Source organism: Bombyx mori, chromosome 13 (assembly GCF_030269925.1).
Source record: "Bombyx mori chromosome 13, ASM3026992v2".
NCBI classification, from domain to species: Eukaryota; Metazoa; Arthropoda; class Insecta; order Lepidoptera; family Bombycidae; genus Bombyx; species Bombyx mori.
The window spans coordinates 11,457,650-11,473,123 of record NC_085119.1 but is presented as its reverse complement, the minus strand read 5'-3'; the positions used below and the strand labels follow the sequence as shown (position 1 = coordinate 11,473,123).

The 15,474-nt window shown below is 35.9% G+C and overlaps 1 protein-coding gene across 2 annotated transcripts; it reads left to right on the top strand.

Annotated features, from left to right (window-relative positions):
• Positions 1 to 1,357: 1,357 nt before the first annotated feature.
• Positions 1,358 to 15,422, top strand: LOC101745963 (proton-coupled amino acid transporter-like protein pathetic). Of its 2 annotated transcripts, none has more exons than XM_038014803.2 (9): positions 1,358 to 1,597; positions 9,619 to 9,753; positions 10,256 to 10,406; positions 10,898 to 11,019; positions 11,385 to 11,469; positions 12,042 to 12,286; positions 12,869 to 13,081; positions 14,049 to 14,218; positions 15,087 to 15,422. In XM_038014803.2, the coding sequence occupies exons 1-9, from the start codon at positions 1,512 to 1,514 to the stop codon at positions 15,329 to 15,331; spliced, it is 1,452 nt and encodes a 483-aa protein (XP_037870731.1). In that variant the 5' UTR covers positions 1,358 to 1,511; the 3' UTR covers positions 15,332 to 15,422. The 2 variants fall into 2 exon arrangements, with proteins under 2 accessions (XP_037870731.1, XP_012547324.2); XM_012691870.4 differs by lacking the exon at positions 1,358 to 1,597 and adding an exon at positions 2,434 to 3,252.
• The last annotated feature ends 52 nt before the right edge of the window (positions 15,423 to 15,474 follow it).

Here is a 15,474-nt window from a genome sequence, read left to right as displayed (position 1 = left end):
ACCAACAAAAAAACTACTTTATCAAATTACTTATATCGCTTACACCAGCAAAAGAAAATACAACTGAACCCATAACATTAACAATATAATAGGACGCTAGCGGCCTGTCCACTGTGAGCACTTGTGAACCCAGTTCGTATTTGTGAAACGATAATCGCTCACAGAAAACTTCCGGTTCGTAACACTTCGAAATATGGACATGGTATTTAAGTTGATATAAAGGAAGACGGCATATGAGATGATCAACAGAAATAAGGTACAATCATTTGATAGCTTATTGATTCGTAAACCTGTAATTCAAATGTCTTGACCGAAATTGAGTTTTAATTGCTTATATGTTCGATATACGTCATTAATTTTATCGATCTTGTGACGAATAGTAATCGGCCATAAAGAATGTCAGCAAGCTATCATCTGATAACATAACCTAATTTGAAACAGCATTACAACAAAAACCAAAGTTAATGAATGGATTGTGAAATTAGGATCCTATAGATATGCGATGGATTGCAAAAGAAAATATGATTTTCTATATGTCGAAAAGTGCTCGTAACCTAATTATCACTATACCCGCTGTTTTCGTTTTTATTAGGATACAAAAGCAATGATTACCTTAAATGAAGACATACAATGAATTTTTAAGAGAAAGTAATTTGAAACAAAATCTTCCTAGAAGATGACACAAGGTTTTCTTGAGATCCTCACAAAGCATTTAAGCACAGGTCAGCATCTATGAAATGTAATAAAATTGCAAATGCTTATTTGTGCTGTGACATTTCATGGCTCCTATTTCTACATACAAACACCTGTGAGTTTTAGATAGTAAAGTAGGAGAAGCATTATCCAAATGAAGACAATAGCTTAGCAGTTTGTTCATCTCATCTACGTTTGATTGGCGGCTTATTTTCTCGTTTGACATATTTCTATAGATGTAAAGAGAACATTATAAGTTCATTTATTACTCTGCTTAAAACATTTAAATGCCTCGGTAAACATTTTTGTATGCGACAATAATTTCTTCGTTCAAGGCGCCGGTTCCAACCGCTGCCAACTGATCACTGAGATTCTATTTTTAATCAAAAAACGGCTTGCGCCAACATAATAATTCGAGTGTGATTGATCACATATGACTTCGTATAGGAATTACAGTAGAGTTGTGGATAGTGGTTGAAATTTTACAACATAAATCAAAACCTTAATAGGACTCGACACTCTAAATTGCAAACATAAAATGTATTAACTTGAACTATAACACTGAAGTAAATAAAGTTGTATAATAAAAATAAAGCTCAAATAAAATGACCAAAATATAATTAATAAATATAATTGTGACGGTAGGTTAAAAATACAAGATGTAATGTCTTATCGTGATCAAAGAAATTAAGTATAAAACCAGTTACAAAACACAATTAATAAAAGTAAATAAACAATAACAGACTATGAACTTTATATATTTCATACTGTTACATCTACGTATAGTGACTGTTTGACGAGCTGACAGAGGTGCCCAAATGCAGCCACCAGGTAGCATTTTTCAAAAATCGGACAGTTTGAATGTAGGAAGTGTTAATATAGAAAACGAGATGCCCAAATACATGTATGTATATCCAGTCTTCTAATACTAGGTCTTGACCTACGAAATTACTCTTTTTTAAACAGAAAGTTAGTTATCCTATAAATATTGTTAGTTCTATCAATTTCTATATAGAAAATATGCAACCATTTTGTGGATGCATATCTCCCAGCGCAGTGATAATTCAATGCCCTTCTTAAGGTGTACGTACGCCTTCTACGTACGCCATGTACTGTATTGATTTTTTTCCAGCAAAGCTTCTTGTTTTCCAAAGTAGGGAAACAGTAGAAGTGTCTACGCAATAAAAATACACAATCCCTCTTGCATAAGCTACGTCTTTCTTATGCTTAACCTTCAGTACCCCTATTATTTCGTGAACATTTATATTCGCAGGTATTATTTAGAAACCTACCGACCCGCCAGAATCCCAATCACTCACCACCACCAGTACAGGTCTTTTGACGTGCAGATTCGATAGGTCGATTTTCGTATTAAAGTTTTTACTGGCGGCAGGACGTCTCATAAGTCCACTCGTGTAGGTACCACAACCATGCTGGTGTCTACCGCGAAGCAGTAATGCGTTCCGGTTTCAAGGGTCGGACTGCCGTTGTACCTACTTTAAAACTGAGACTTGAACTCATGTCCCAAAAAGGGTGGCGGCAATTACGCTGTTGATGCCTATGGCCTCTGGAAACAATTTAATAGCAGATGGACCGTGAAGTCGTCTACCCATCTAAGCAATGAAAGAAAACTACAACAGATAAAAATATCTTCTGTTTAGCCTCTTTTATAACGAAATAAGTAAAAAAAATTCAAATAAAATTTACGAAATTAATTATATGTTTATTATAGACTTTTTTCTTTTTTTTTATTGATTAGATGGGTGGACGAGCTCACAGCCCACCTGGTGTTAAGTGGTTACTGGAGTCCATAGACATCTACGACGTAAATGAGCCACCCACCTTGAGATATAAGTTCTAAGGTCTCAAGTATAGTTACAACGGCTGCCCCACCCTTCAAACCGAAATGCATTACTGCTTCACGGCAGAAATAGGCAGGGTGGTGGTACCTACCCGCGCGGACTCACAAGAGGTCCTACCACCAGTAATTACGCAAATTATAATTTTGCGGGTTTCATTACACGATGTTATTCCTTCACCGTGGAAGTCAATTGTGAACATTTGTTGAGTACATATTTCATCAGAAAAATTGGTACCCGCCTGAGATTCGAACACCGTTGCATCGCTCAACACGAATGCACCGGACGTCTTATCCGTTAGGCCACGACGACTGTCGTCCTGTTCAGTTTAACAATATTATAATATAATCTTCTGTAGTTTAAATAGAATAATTAAATATTTACAACGTCAACGGATTATTAAAACAGCGCCCTTGAGCCAAATATTGTTGCCAAACTGGTCCCTGAAACGATCACACGTATTTGTATATACATCTCGGTCGCATCGCGACGCGCATTGTGAGTCAGACTAAAATCACGAATATTGTACCATACAACAAACATTCGAGCAAAAGCTGCGCGTACAGAATGACGCCAGTGTATAAACATAAAAACAGCTAATAAATTACGAATTGTAAGAGAAAAAAATAAAAGTGCCAGTGCTGATAGTATTTGAGTGGAAAATGGCAAACTCGTATAACATGAAAGAATTCAGCTCCACGTAAGTTTTATTTGGTGATCTCATAATTTTTTTTTCTTCCAATTAATCTTTTATTATTAACTTGGTGACCCGGCAAACTTCGTAGTGCCTCAATCGATAAATAAAAAACCTAAACTTGAGTATAAAATAAACTTAAAACAAACAAAAGGAATCCGTCCGACGGGGGACACATCAAAGGAAAAATAATATTGTTATTTTTATTTAATTTCGAGCATTTTCATATTTATCTACCTTTTAAACCTATTCTGCACATCCACAAATAATTCAAGACCAAAATTAGCCAAATCGGTCCACCCGTTCTCGAGTTTTAGCGAGACTAACGAACAGCAATTAATTTTTATATATATAGATTAATTATTAATAAATCTACTTATTGCAGTGTTTTCGAACATTCAATAACATTTAACGTTTTCTAACAACTATTTTCTCGAGATCTATTAATTATACAAACAGCGTATGTATAAAACATTAGTAGGTGCTATTGTTTAACAAATATCAAACGTTTGTATTGATGCACTCTCTTGGCTCAGCGGTGTCATGCGACAAGTAGCAATTTCGAAACTGGGCTCATATCACTTTTATTTTTATTTTTTTATAGTATAGATGGGTGGACGATCTCACAGCCCACCTGGTGTTAAGTGGTGCCCGGAGCGCATAGACATCTACAACGTTAATGCCGCCATCCACCTTGATATATAGGTCTCTAATTTTCATTTCAAATTAAAAATGCAAAGCTTTTTTGTTCTTTTTTTTTTTTTTTTTTTTTTTTTCCTACCTAAGCTGATAGCCCTAGCGGCTATTTCAGCGTAACCCTAACTTTAGTAGGTGAGCTCACGGGGCTCAAACCTGACGATGTTGCTAACACGAACCCTAGCAAGAGTCGTGCTTCGCAGAATCTACCACCGGATCGGAAACGCGACCCACTGAGAAGATCCGGCGAGAAACTCAGTGGGCTGTGTCTGAGAGTTAATTTACTCGTCGAGCCCTTCGTCGCAAGCGACGGGTTCGATGAGAACGGTGACCGGTGCTTGAAGTACCTAAAAGCACCGTTAGTGGATCAGGAGGATCCGAGATGACGTGTTTTTTGTTCGAAAATTCAATAATATATGAAATGAAATATAAATATTTATAGAACTATTTCTATTAAAATTCCTACTACACCTACAGTCTATGCTCCCGCCAAAGTTTCTATTTTTTCTTCGTCTGCTGCATTATCGTCGTGAACTACCGGTCAATTTAGATTTAAAATATTATATTGTTTTAAATGACAAATCGAATTCTTAGTGTTTTATGAATGCGTGTAATAGGTTGATGGACTGTCGCGTTGCAGAGTATAAATTTTATCAGCCCTGTTACGTTACATCAACCAAGATTTATCCATAACATTTAACATTTAACAGTAGTGTTGAATATATACCGAGTGTTATATCCACACACTGCGACTTTATTCTATTTAATTAAAATCCTATACGTCATATAATACGGACTTTTTACATTAATCAATTGCTGTGACGGCGTCGTTGGTAAAAGCGATATTCAGAATAGGTTTTTCCTGTTTATAGTTTTATGAATTCAAATTACATCTCTTCAAATTACTCTTGTTCTTGATTTGGTAGCAATTTAGTAACTAACTTAATTGTTGAGATGAGCCCGGCCAATATTACCAAACGCCTATCTGGTGTTTTGTCCGATCTGGTGGTGGTGAGTGGTCAATCTGATGAGTTGTCTGGTGTCAGTAGTTTTAGATTTTAAAAAAAATTAGTTTTATCTAGACTCATTTTGATTGCTAGTAAGCTTTTAGTTCTTTTGTTGGTCATCGCCATAAACACCATTAATCATGGGGCCAAAATCAAGTCGCGGGCCGTGGTACAACATGAATATCGATTTTACCTTACATAACACATATGCCGGTCGTCAATGGCACGCAAACCCGTTCTGTTTACCTCTACATAAACGATGATTAAATAATTCGTACGATTACCTAACGTAATTGGAATTCGGAATTAATTCGTAACGAAAAAAAAAGATAGTGGTTTTGAATAAATACGTTGTTGAAATATTGACGAAAGCGTTAACCTTTTGTTTATAACTGAAATCATTACCACTTCTCTCAAAACGCTGATCATTCACAATTAACTACGGCTATATAGTCAGGGATTGAGCTCTTCCACACATCATCAGCAATAAAATAAAATTATTGTAAATCATAGTAATATTATACATAGATAATAAATAGATTTTTACCTATGAAATTGCCGCAGTAAATTAAAATAACCTTAAACTTTTTAAGATTTTTTTTAGTTAATAAATATTATTTATTTTTCTCAATCAAAATATACAACTATGGTATCGATATATTGCGGCCTCTTTTGTGGTATTTTTTCAATGCTCTTCTTGAAGAAGTCAACGAAAAAAAAAACAAGTGTAGGGGAGTCAACAAGCTCAAAGGCAGTACGGTGGATGACGTAAAATTTCTAACCCTAGCTCTGGTAGCTAAAAGACCATCTGTTGCTCCGTATCAGGCCGAGCGTTGTCGTGTAGGATCAGGGGAAACGAGCGATTAACAAGGATTGCCGAACATACGCGAGGTACTCCACCATTGTGCCTCACAGAAAACATCCGCAGTAATGCTGATACCGGCACTACATAAAAAAATAGCGACCATATTTTTTTAAGGACTAAGTTTTCGTTTGGGGCACTTACTAGGTGTTGAACCAGAATCCAACCAACACGATGACCGCTTACCAAAAAGAATACATTTTTCATTGCAAATGAAAATGCAATTCAAAATCCCTTCACTTCTGTGTCTGTTAAACAACGCAAAACATACCTTAACACATTTGTCGCAGATGGACCAATATTGTTATGATCCTAACGTCAAAAGCTGCTGCTAATCCACCGGTAGATTGAATATCGTCAGCTTCTACTGTAGCCTTTAATTCGTTTTTGTTTACCTTAGTTTTCGTACGACCACGGAGCTAATTTTTTTTTTATCAAAATTTCCATATCGGAGGCATTGAAACCAATAACGAGTCATGCGCTCCTTTGTAGTATTGACTCTTTTACACGTCATTAATGTTGTGAGTTTTTACGACAATTCCACCGCAACGGAACTCGTATTTTTATCTTATCCAATCAATGCCAAAATAGTTTGGTAAAAATAAAGCACTAATGAATAAACAAATGACTGAATTTAAAAACTGAACTCCATATTTTTGAAATAAAAAATTTTCGAATTTGGAATTTATTGCCAGCTATGCGTAAATTATGTTTCAAATGGCCAGTGTTGTAAAACGGCAACATCTTAGGTAAAGAAATCCGTTATTAACGACCCGTTATTAACGTTTGTAGTTAGTCAGTTATAAGTTGATGTTAGGTAAATCAAAATATTTTTTATTATTTATTTACGTTTTTATTAATATTCTTTTTTGCATAAAGATCGATGAAATGCTTGGACAACGCACCGTGAAGAATTCCAAATCCGAAACCATCTTATATTATTTTGTGAATCTTAATTAAACTTCCTCCTCCTCCTTGCATTGTTTTCCTCAGTGCTGAGGGTCGTGGCTGTTACAGAGCATCTTTGTTCGGACTATTTTCCTCCATTCTTTCCTGTCCTCTGCGCAGTATATAGCGACATTGATGCTGGAGTCTAATGTCTTCTTAATTTTATTGGACCAGCGCGTGGGACTACACCTCCTTGGCCTATTTCCTCCCATTTTGCCGGTGATGGATATTTTAGAGTTTGTCACCCTTCTTTCGAGTTTGTCACACTTCTTTCTTTTTTGGTTTTTGGGTCACGTTCGCTCGCAACGTGACCCAAAAACTCGAAAATCCTACGTAGACAAGTGGTGGAAAGTCCTGTGGCGACATCTTGTTCTTCCAGAATTGATGCGTTGGTCTGATGTGCCACCACCCAAGGTATTTGCAGCATCTTCTCCCAGTACCACATCTGAAAGGCTTCAGTCGACTTCTAATTGAATTTACTCTTGTACAAAAGAAGGGACTAAGATCGAACGAAAATTTTTACGATTTAGTCATGCGTAACATTATCTATTCACCACAGCAATAAATTCATTTTTAAAAAAAGTGACAATTTATCACAAGTTGCCAAAAACCAGAAATGGTCTATCCATCGACAGTGAAAGTGGTGTTGTGTTCAACACCACTTATTAATGTCAAAAAAGACAACAGTCTTTATGTCAGACAACAGTCTGAATTTTTATATGAAATACGTGGGTAGTTTCCAATTCTAGTGGTGTTTTTAAACAGAGCTGCCATCAATATAATCACCTTCCTTGCAATCTGGGCAAATATTTATTTTGTAACCACATCGAAGCCGTGTGATTTCCTGCTGTCAATAAGCCGAATGGATTCATTCATATCATGGAGAATATTTGATCTTATAGGCATGTACCAAATTTGTAATTGTAACTATATCTTGTAACTGTAACTTCGTTCATTAAAAGACAATATGATCGAATACCGTTGGTACCGCACTCTAAAGTGGAACCCAAAAACGATTCACGGGATTAAAAAAAGACTTTCGTAATTTGCAAAAAAATTGTAAATCTGATAGATTTGATTTCTAATACGCAATATTATTCCTTCACTGCGGAAATCTAAACACGATAATAGGGACTTATTTATGAAAAATAAGTTGACAGGATTAGAACTAGGATTTAGTCGAATTAGTTGAAGACATTATTAAACAGAAAATGACAGTATTAGATTGATCGTATTTTGTATCGAGCAAAGCGTATTTATTTGCTCAGTCACAAATTTACACTCGCTTAATATTGTTATTTTATGATCCTAACTGATGCTTAGGAAACACATAATTTAATAGTAAGCTATGTGCAATGTAAGCTAATAATATGTTTTGTTATTCCAGAAAACGAGTGTTAGTATAGAACAGGGTACTTAAAATAAAAATTACTTCCTATTTTTTTAGATTAGATTTTAATCATTGATCAGTGTTATTTGTTAGCTTTAAAGACACAATTTAGCGTTAACTCGTCGATTGAGACTTCTGCGTCGTATCATAAGAACTGGCAGCGTTCATAAGCTACAGTTACCAACTAACCCAAATATGGATCAGAGAATAAAGATATATTGAAAAATAAACTGTAACACGTGCTTTTTATTAAACATACTTGTCATAAGCAATCAGAATATTTAAATAATAAATAAACACGGAAATCTTACAGTAGTTTGGGGGGCATGGAGAAATCTATAACAATTTTCCTAATTGAAATAACGTATTCGTTCTTAACCTGATATGTGTAAAATTGAAATTTGTGCTGATATAAACGTGTTTAGTTTGTGCCTATCATGAAGTTCAAGCATAACACAAAACATATAATGGCAAGCAATGGTCACAGCTATTGACATTTTAGAATCATGTTGACCAACGTAGAAAAATACCGCTAAGAGTGGAACTTAACAATAATCACTACATTCGAAAAACATTATGGAACATAGTCAATTCTGGATCCGTGGCGAAAATAGTCGCCAAGAACGCATTCTGTATTGGCTCACTGTTACACGTACCAGGTATCTATATCAATAAAACACAAAGACATTCCAGTGTATTATAATATTAATATCAAATTTTTATATCAGAATATTAAAAAAAGACAAAAAGATATTTGTATTCTTAATTAATTAAAAGTTCAACCACAAAATTTTTCAGTTCAGTACAATTCTTTTTTCGAATGACACTGAAATACGCAATGTCGAACTCAAACAGTAATTCATCCCAGACATGCTTAATTACCTAACAATAAATCCTTAATGTTACACAAGAAATCTGATAAGGTATTTTAATCGTCGCAAACTTTGTATCGCTATCAAATCCAAACCATAAAATAAATCCTTACATTGTAAGCGTTTGAAGATATGTTCTTGTTCCAATGTTTTATTTAAATACACATAGAAACTTCTATAAACTGTCATTTGTGATCCTCTTCGGGATCTGCAACAGAAGCTATTTCTTCAAAATTGACAATACCGGTGGTTTTCTGGTCGTAGGACCTCTTGTGAGTCCGCGCGGTTGGGTACCACCACCCTGCCTATTTCTGCCGTGAAGCAATATTGCGTTTCGGCTTGAAGGGTGGGGCAGCCGTTGTAACTATACTTGAGACCTTAGAACTTATATCTCAAGGTGGGTGGCGCATTTACGTCGTAAATGTCCATGGGCTCCGGTAACCACTTAACACCAGGTGGGCTGTGAGCTCGTCCACCCATCTAGCAATAAATAAATACCAATTGCAGTAAATTCATATATTCAATTATCGGTTAAACAAATATTCCGTAGTTGACAAAATTATTTTACTTAATTAACTTCTTTTTTTTCCATTTCAGTGCTGTGATAACAGGAAATGGAATATATCCGTCGACTATTTCGATTAACACAATAAATCCAAAAAACAAAGACAATGACGTAGAACTAAATACATATGATCCGTTTCAGAACAGGAAATTGGAACATCCTAATTCGTAAGTAATATAGTAAAAAGTATTGGCATCTAGTTGTAAAGGCAAACAAATATTAACTTAATTGTCATTCGTACAAGTTATAGAAATTAACTAGCCATACTCACCCGTTTCGCGGGGCATTTCAAATTAACATTATTATTTATAGTCATTATTATTAGGGAGTCCAACACTCATGTAAATTCTAGCCTATCCATTAAGTACATGTATTTTCTAGGTACATGGATACCAAGTTTCAAGTCAATCGGATGCATGGTTCAGTAGTTATAACGGAACATCCGTAAAAACCACTGTAGATTTATATATTAGTATAGATACCAGTAGTTATAACGGAACATCCGTAAAACCACTGTAGATTTATATATTAGTATAGATACGATGAGAAAAAGCTTCAGGAATGGATTATATCTACGAAGCGCTCAACATAATAATATAATCTACTAATTCGACCGTCTAAATGTGTTTTGAGCTTCATTTATATATGTACTTACTTTTCATTTTTCAGTGATGTCAGATCATTCGCAAACCTTTTGAAGTCATCCCTCGGATCAGGCATCTTAGCTATGCCGGCAGCGTTCAAGAATGCAGGAACGATTGTTGGCATTTTCGGGACAATTATTTTGGGTTACATTTGCACGCACTGCGTTTATTTGTTGGTAATGCATTCATTTACGTCACCGCAAGAAAATACTAAATGTCATTAAACTTCGTGTTTTCAAGACACAAATAACTTTTGGTGTTTTCATGATTCGTATAAGTTTAATTTGCATGACAAATACGTATGTACTCATAACATTATTAAGGTTTTAATTTGGCCCTTAATCAAACAACAAAAAAAGATCAAAATGCCTCAAAAAAAATTTTTGTCGCTTAGATAGGTGGACGAGCTCACATCCCACCTGGTGTTAAGTGGTTACTGGAGCCCATAGACATCTACGACGTAAATGCGCTACCACCTTAAGATATCAGTTCTAAGGTCTCAGTATAGTTACAACGGCTACCCCGCCCTTCAAACCGAAACGCATTACTGCTTCACGGCAGAAATAGGCAGGGTGGTGGTACCTACCCGCGCGGACTCACAAGAGGACCTACCACCAGCAATTAGTGTCATTGAAGTACTTCAAACAAAATAGACCTTATTTTTCAGGTGAAAACATCGCAAGATGTATCACGTGTAGCAAAAGTACCATCGCTAGGATATGCTGAAACTGTAGAAGCGGTCTTCGCTACTGGTCCGCAAACATTAAGAAAGTTTTCAAGAGCTTCACGGTAAAACAGAAAAATATATTGTAACTTATAAATAAATTAAATTAAATATAACAAATATGCTATGCTATGGAATGAGCTCCCCTCCACGGTGTTTCCCGAGCGCTATGACGTGTCCTTCTTTAAAAGAGGCTTGTGGAGCGTATTAAGCGGTAGGCAGCGCCTTGGCTCTGCCCCTGGCATTGCTGAAGTCCATAGGCGACGGTAACCACTCACCACCAGGTGGGCCGTATGCTCGTCTGCCTACAAGGCCAATAAAAAAAATTGCTCTTACTCCCACAAAACAAATTGTGCTTTATTTAATAAGTATGAATAAGAGATCATGTTACGTCTAAAATTAATTAAAAATCATCTTGTGTGTATTTCAGGATATTTATCGACTGGGCAATGGCTTTTACTATTCTTGGCGCTTGTGCTGTATATGTCATTTTACTTGTGGAGTCAGTTCAGCAGGTATCTAGATACTCAACAACTACTGACTACAAGAATTACTACTACAACTAATAGAAGTTTACTTACGAGCATCGAGAAAGATAATATGAGACATCAGCAATTTCAATTAGAGGCTTCTCCTGTATTATGAGTGACGAAAATACATACGAGACAATAATGAGTATTCCAAACCCTGAATAACAAAAGACTCAGAAAGACACTTACTCCGATCAGGACTAGAGCTCTACCTTGGTCATTTTGCTGCAATCAGCGTGACTATAGAAGCTTTATCATAACACGCATTTTTGTAGAAAATGTTAGAAAAGAAACCCTACTTTTTTTAATGTCATTAACCAAGCTCACGGCTGACCAGATGGCATGTGGTTACTGAAACCTAAATAACGTGAATGTCAAGGTTTACCTTACGACATACTGACCGACTTAAGTTGACCCAGCTGCATACAATTAAAGGTTTCGAAAAAAATTTTCATACAGCCGATTTTTTTCTTAGGAAATTCGATTAACGAAGGTTCAGTTAAGAAACATCTTGGACAGACAGAATACTCGACCGTAATATTTATTGTTAATTTCAGATCGTCGATTATTTCTACGCAGACAATGGCATCAACGAAACAATGTACTGCCTTATGTTCCTAGTACCCATTCTTATTTTCACTCAAATAGAAAATCTAAAGTACTTAGCTCCGTTTTCGGGATTCGCCAATATTCTTCTGGTCCTCACTTTCTTGATTTGCCTGTACTACATTTGCAACGAATTTCCCGATCTTGATTCTAGACCAACTTCAGTAAACATCGGAAATTTACCATTATTCATTGGGTGAGTTTCGGTATATATTGTCGCTTGAATTGAATTAAGTATGTATTTTTTTTACATCTTGTACTTTTGAACTAACAAGAATAAAACTGGCTGTTAATATCATTTTTACATATGACTTAAATCCAAAATCCTTCCTTTTGCAACCAATTAACTAATTATCATTACCAATAATAATTTCAATTCGTACCTTGTTGTATCATCCAGTCATCATCAGCCAGTAAGAATAAGACTATGTATACAATAATATTATTTTATAGATTATGTAAATGTCAAAGGCGATGTATTTATTTATTTATTCTAATACATTACAACATAATTTAGAATAAGAATGCCAATATTAAAAATCTGCATTGAAAAAACCACATCGACCAAATATCGCCACAAAGCGTTTGAAGAATATCATTGAAAATATGATACTCAGTAGTTCAATACAACTAAGACATCAACATCAAATATTTCAAGGAAGAATCATTAAACCACTGTACACCATACAATGGCCGTGAGTTGGTCCACCCGTCCATACTTACAAGCACTGTGAAGACCATTTTTTGTATTCTGAACTTGAAAAAAAACTTTTTTCAGTACAGTTATCTTCGCAATGGAAGGAATCGGAGTTGTACTACCGGTAGAAAATACAATGGCTAAACCTCAACACTTTCTAGGTTGTCCGGGGGTACTGAACTTAACCATGAGCGTTGTGGTCTTACTATATATGATAATGGGCTTCCTTGGATACGTCAAGTACGGAGACCAAGCTATGGGTAGTATTACCCTGAATTTAGATACTGGTGAAATGTAAGTTTTGCAATAATTCTTATACTTAGACAGGTAAACGAACTCACTGCCTACCTGGTGTTAAATAACTATACAAAATAAATGCCGTCACCTTGAGACATGAGTTCTAAATCTCATTTATTAAAACGGCTGCCCCACCCTTCAAGCCCGTATGTTTTATTGCTTCGCAACAAAAATAGACGAGGTGATGCAGGCTTACAAGACATCCTACCACTAGTAGATTTGCGAATTGGATTTTAATGTCACGATGTTATCCCGTCAGCATGAGTAATTTGTAAGCATCTGCTAATTACATATTTTATTACAAAAATTTGTTCCTGCTAGCGGGATACGAACATTGGCACAGTTGCATCAGTCGAGTCGAATGCACCGGGCGTCTTATCACTTAGGGCACCAAGACCAAGAATGAGATATATATTTTTTTATTGCTTCGATGGGTAGACGAGCTCACGGCCCACCTGGTGTTAAGTGGCTACGGGAGCCCATAGACATCTACAACGTAAATGCCGCCACCCGCCTTGAGACATGAGTTCTAAGTCTCCGTTTTTACAGTGCAACGGCTGCCCCGCCCTTCAAATCGAAATGCATTACTGCTTCACGGCAGAAATAGGCAGGCTCGTGGTACCTACCCGTGCGGTTTCTCAAATCGTCCTACCACCAGTAATTACGCAAATTATAATATTGCGGGTTTGATTTTTATTACACGATATTATTCCTTCACGGTAGAAATCGTGAACATTTCTGACGTAATAGTACCTACTATATTTCAGCACACCTTATACCTACTACATTACAAATTCTTCTGTAACATAGTTTAGTTATTCGTGTTTGAAACCCCAAAGTTGTTTGGTGTCTATAATTATTGACACAACAGGGGCTTCGGTTACCATTTAACAGAAGGCGGATCCTGAACTCCTCTATCTTTCTAATGCTATAAATAAAAATTAAATACATTTTGAATTTTCAGACCAGCTCTAATCGCAAAGATCTTCATAATTCTAGCCATATTCTTCACCTATACTCTACAGTTCTACGTACCTATGGAGATAGTATGGCGAAATACTAAAGATCATGTAGCGCAAAAATACCATAACATCACGGAAGCAGTCATGAGAGCGGTTTTTGCCGCTCTTACTGGTAAATTATTAATAAGACACATATAATATAATAGTCACTATATTTCCTAAAACCTAACTGCATGCTCGTAATTTTATTGCATGCTTTTTTTTATTGCTTAGATGGGTGGACGAGCTCACAGCCCACCTGGTCTTAAGGGGTTACTGGAACCCATAGACATTTACAACGTAAATGCGCCACCCACCTTGATATAAGTTCTAAGGTCTCAGTATAGTTACAGACAGGTCTCAGTATAGTTACAATCACACCTTTATGAATAATTCTGGGTAACTTTAATGTAACTATGTCACATTCTACAGCATATTATAATGCTGCAATGTTCCAATGAATTAATGAAATCTTAAAGCCAGAACAAGTCCAAAAATATTTTTATTTTAACTTGTGCTTAAATAAAAATCTCCGCAATGATAAGTAACTGTAACTATACTGAGACCTTAGAACTTATATCTCGAGGTGGGTGGCGCATTTAGGTTGTAGATGTCTATGGAGTCTAACCACTTAACACCAGGTGGGCTGTGAGCTCGTCCACACAGATGTCTGCAATAAAAAAAAACTGCATTGTGTATAAGCATTTGGCCATCAGACACCAGATGATCATCATCGTCAAGATCATCAGACCAGCTTTTGACCCACCTGAACTCAAGCAATTATAATTTTCGAACCCTATAAATTTTACTAACGTGAACGCCATCGTCCAATTCGAGCCGTGGCTCAAAGTTACAATTAACTATTACAACTGTATCGACTAACTTAATCCTTCAACTCGGGAGTGCACAATTATTTTGCCGTAAAGAATTACTGGGTCTTTTCATGTTTATTTGAAGAAAAACTTCTATCGTTTGCTAAATTGACACATTATTTATTTTAGTGGTTGCGGCAGCGACGTTACCAAGTCTTGAACAAGTTATAGGCCTAGAAGGAGCTTTCTTCTACTCCTTCCTTGGTCTCATAGCCCCGTCCATACTGGATCTCATTTTCAAGTGGGAACGAGGTCTTGGAAGAAACAATTGGATTTTATTTAAGGATTTATTTCTAATATTTTTTGGCTGTTTCGTACTAGTGGCCGGTGTCACACAAAGCATCAGAGAAATAATTAGGACTAGTTCTCAATAAGTGCTATTAGAAGCTACTTTTTATTTTAATTTATTTACCAACTAATACGACTTTGTAAATATTTTTAAAAATTAAATTAATTAATCATTAAGTGTTTCACTATATTAACTCTTATCTTGATAACTAATACGTACTAGGTACCC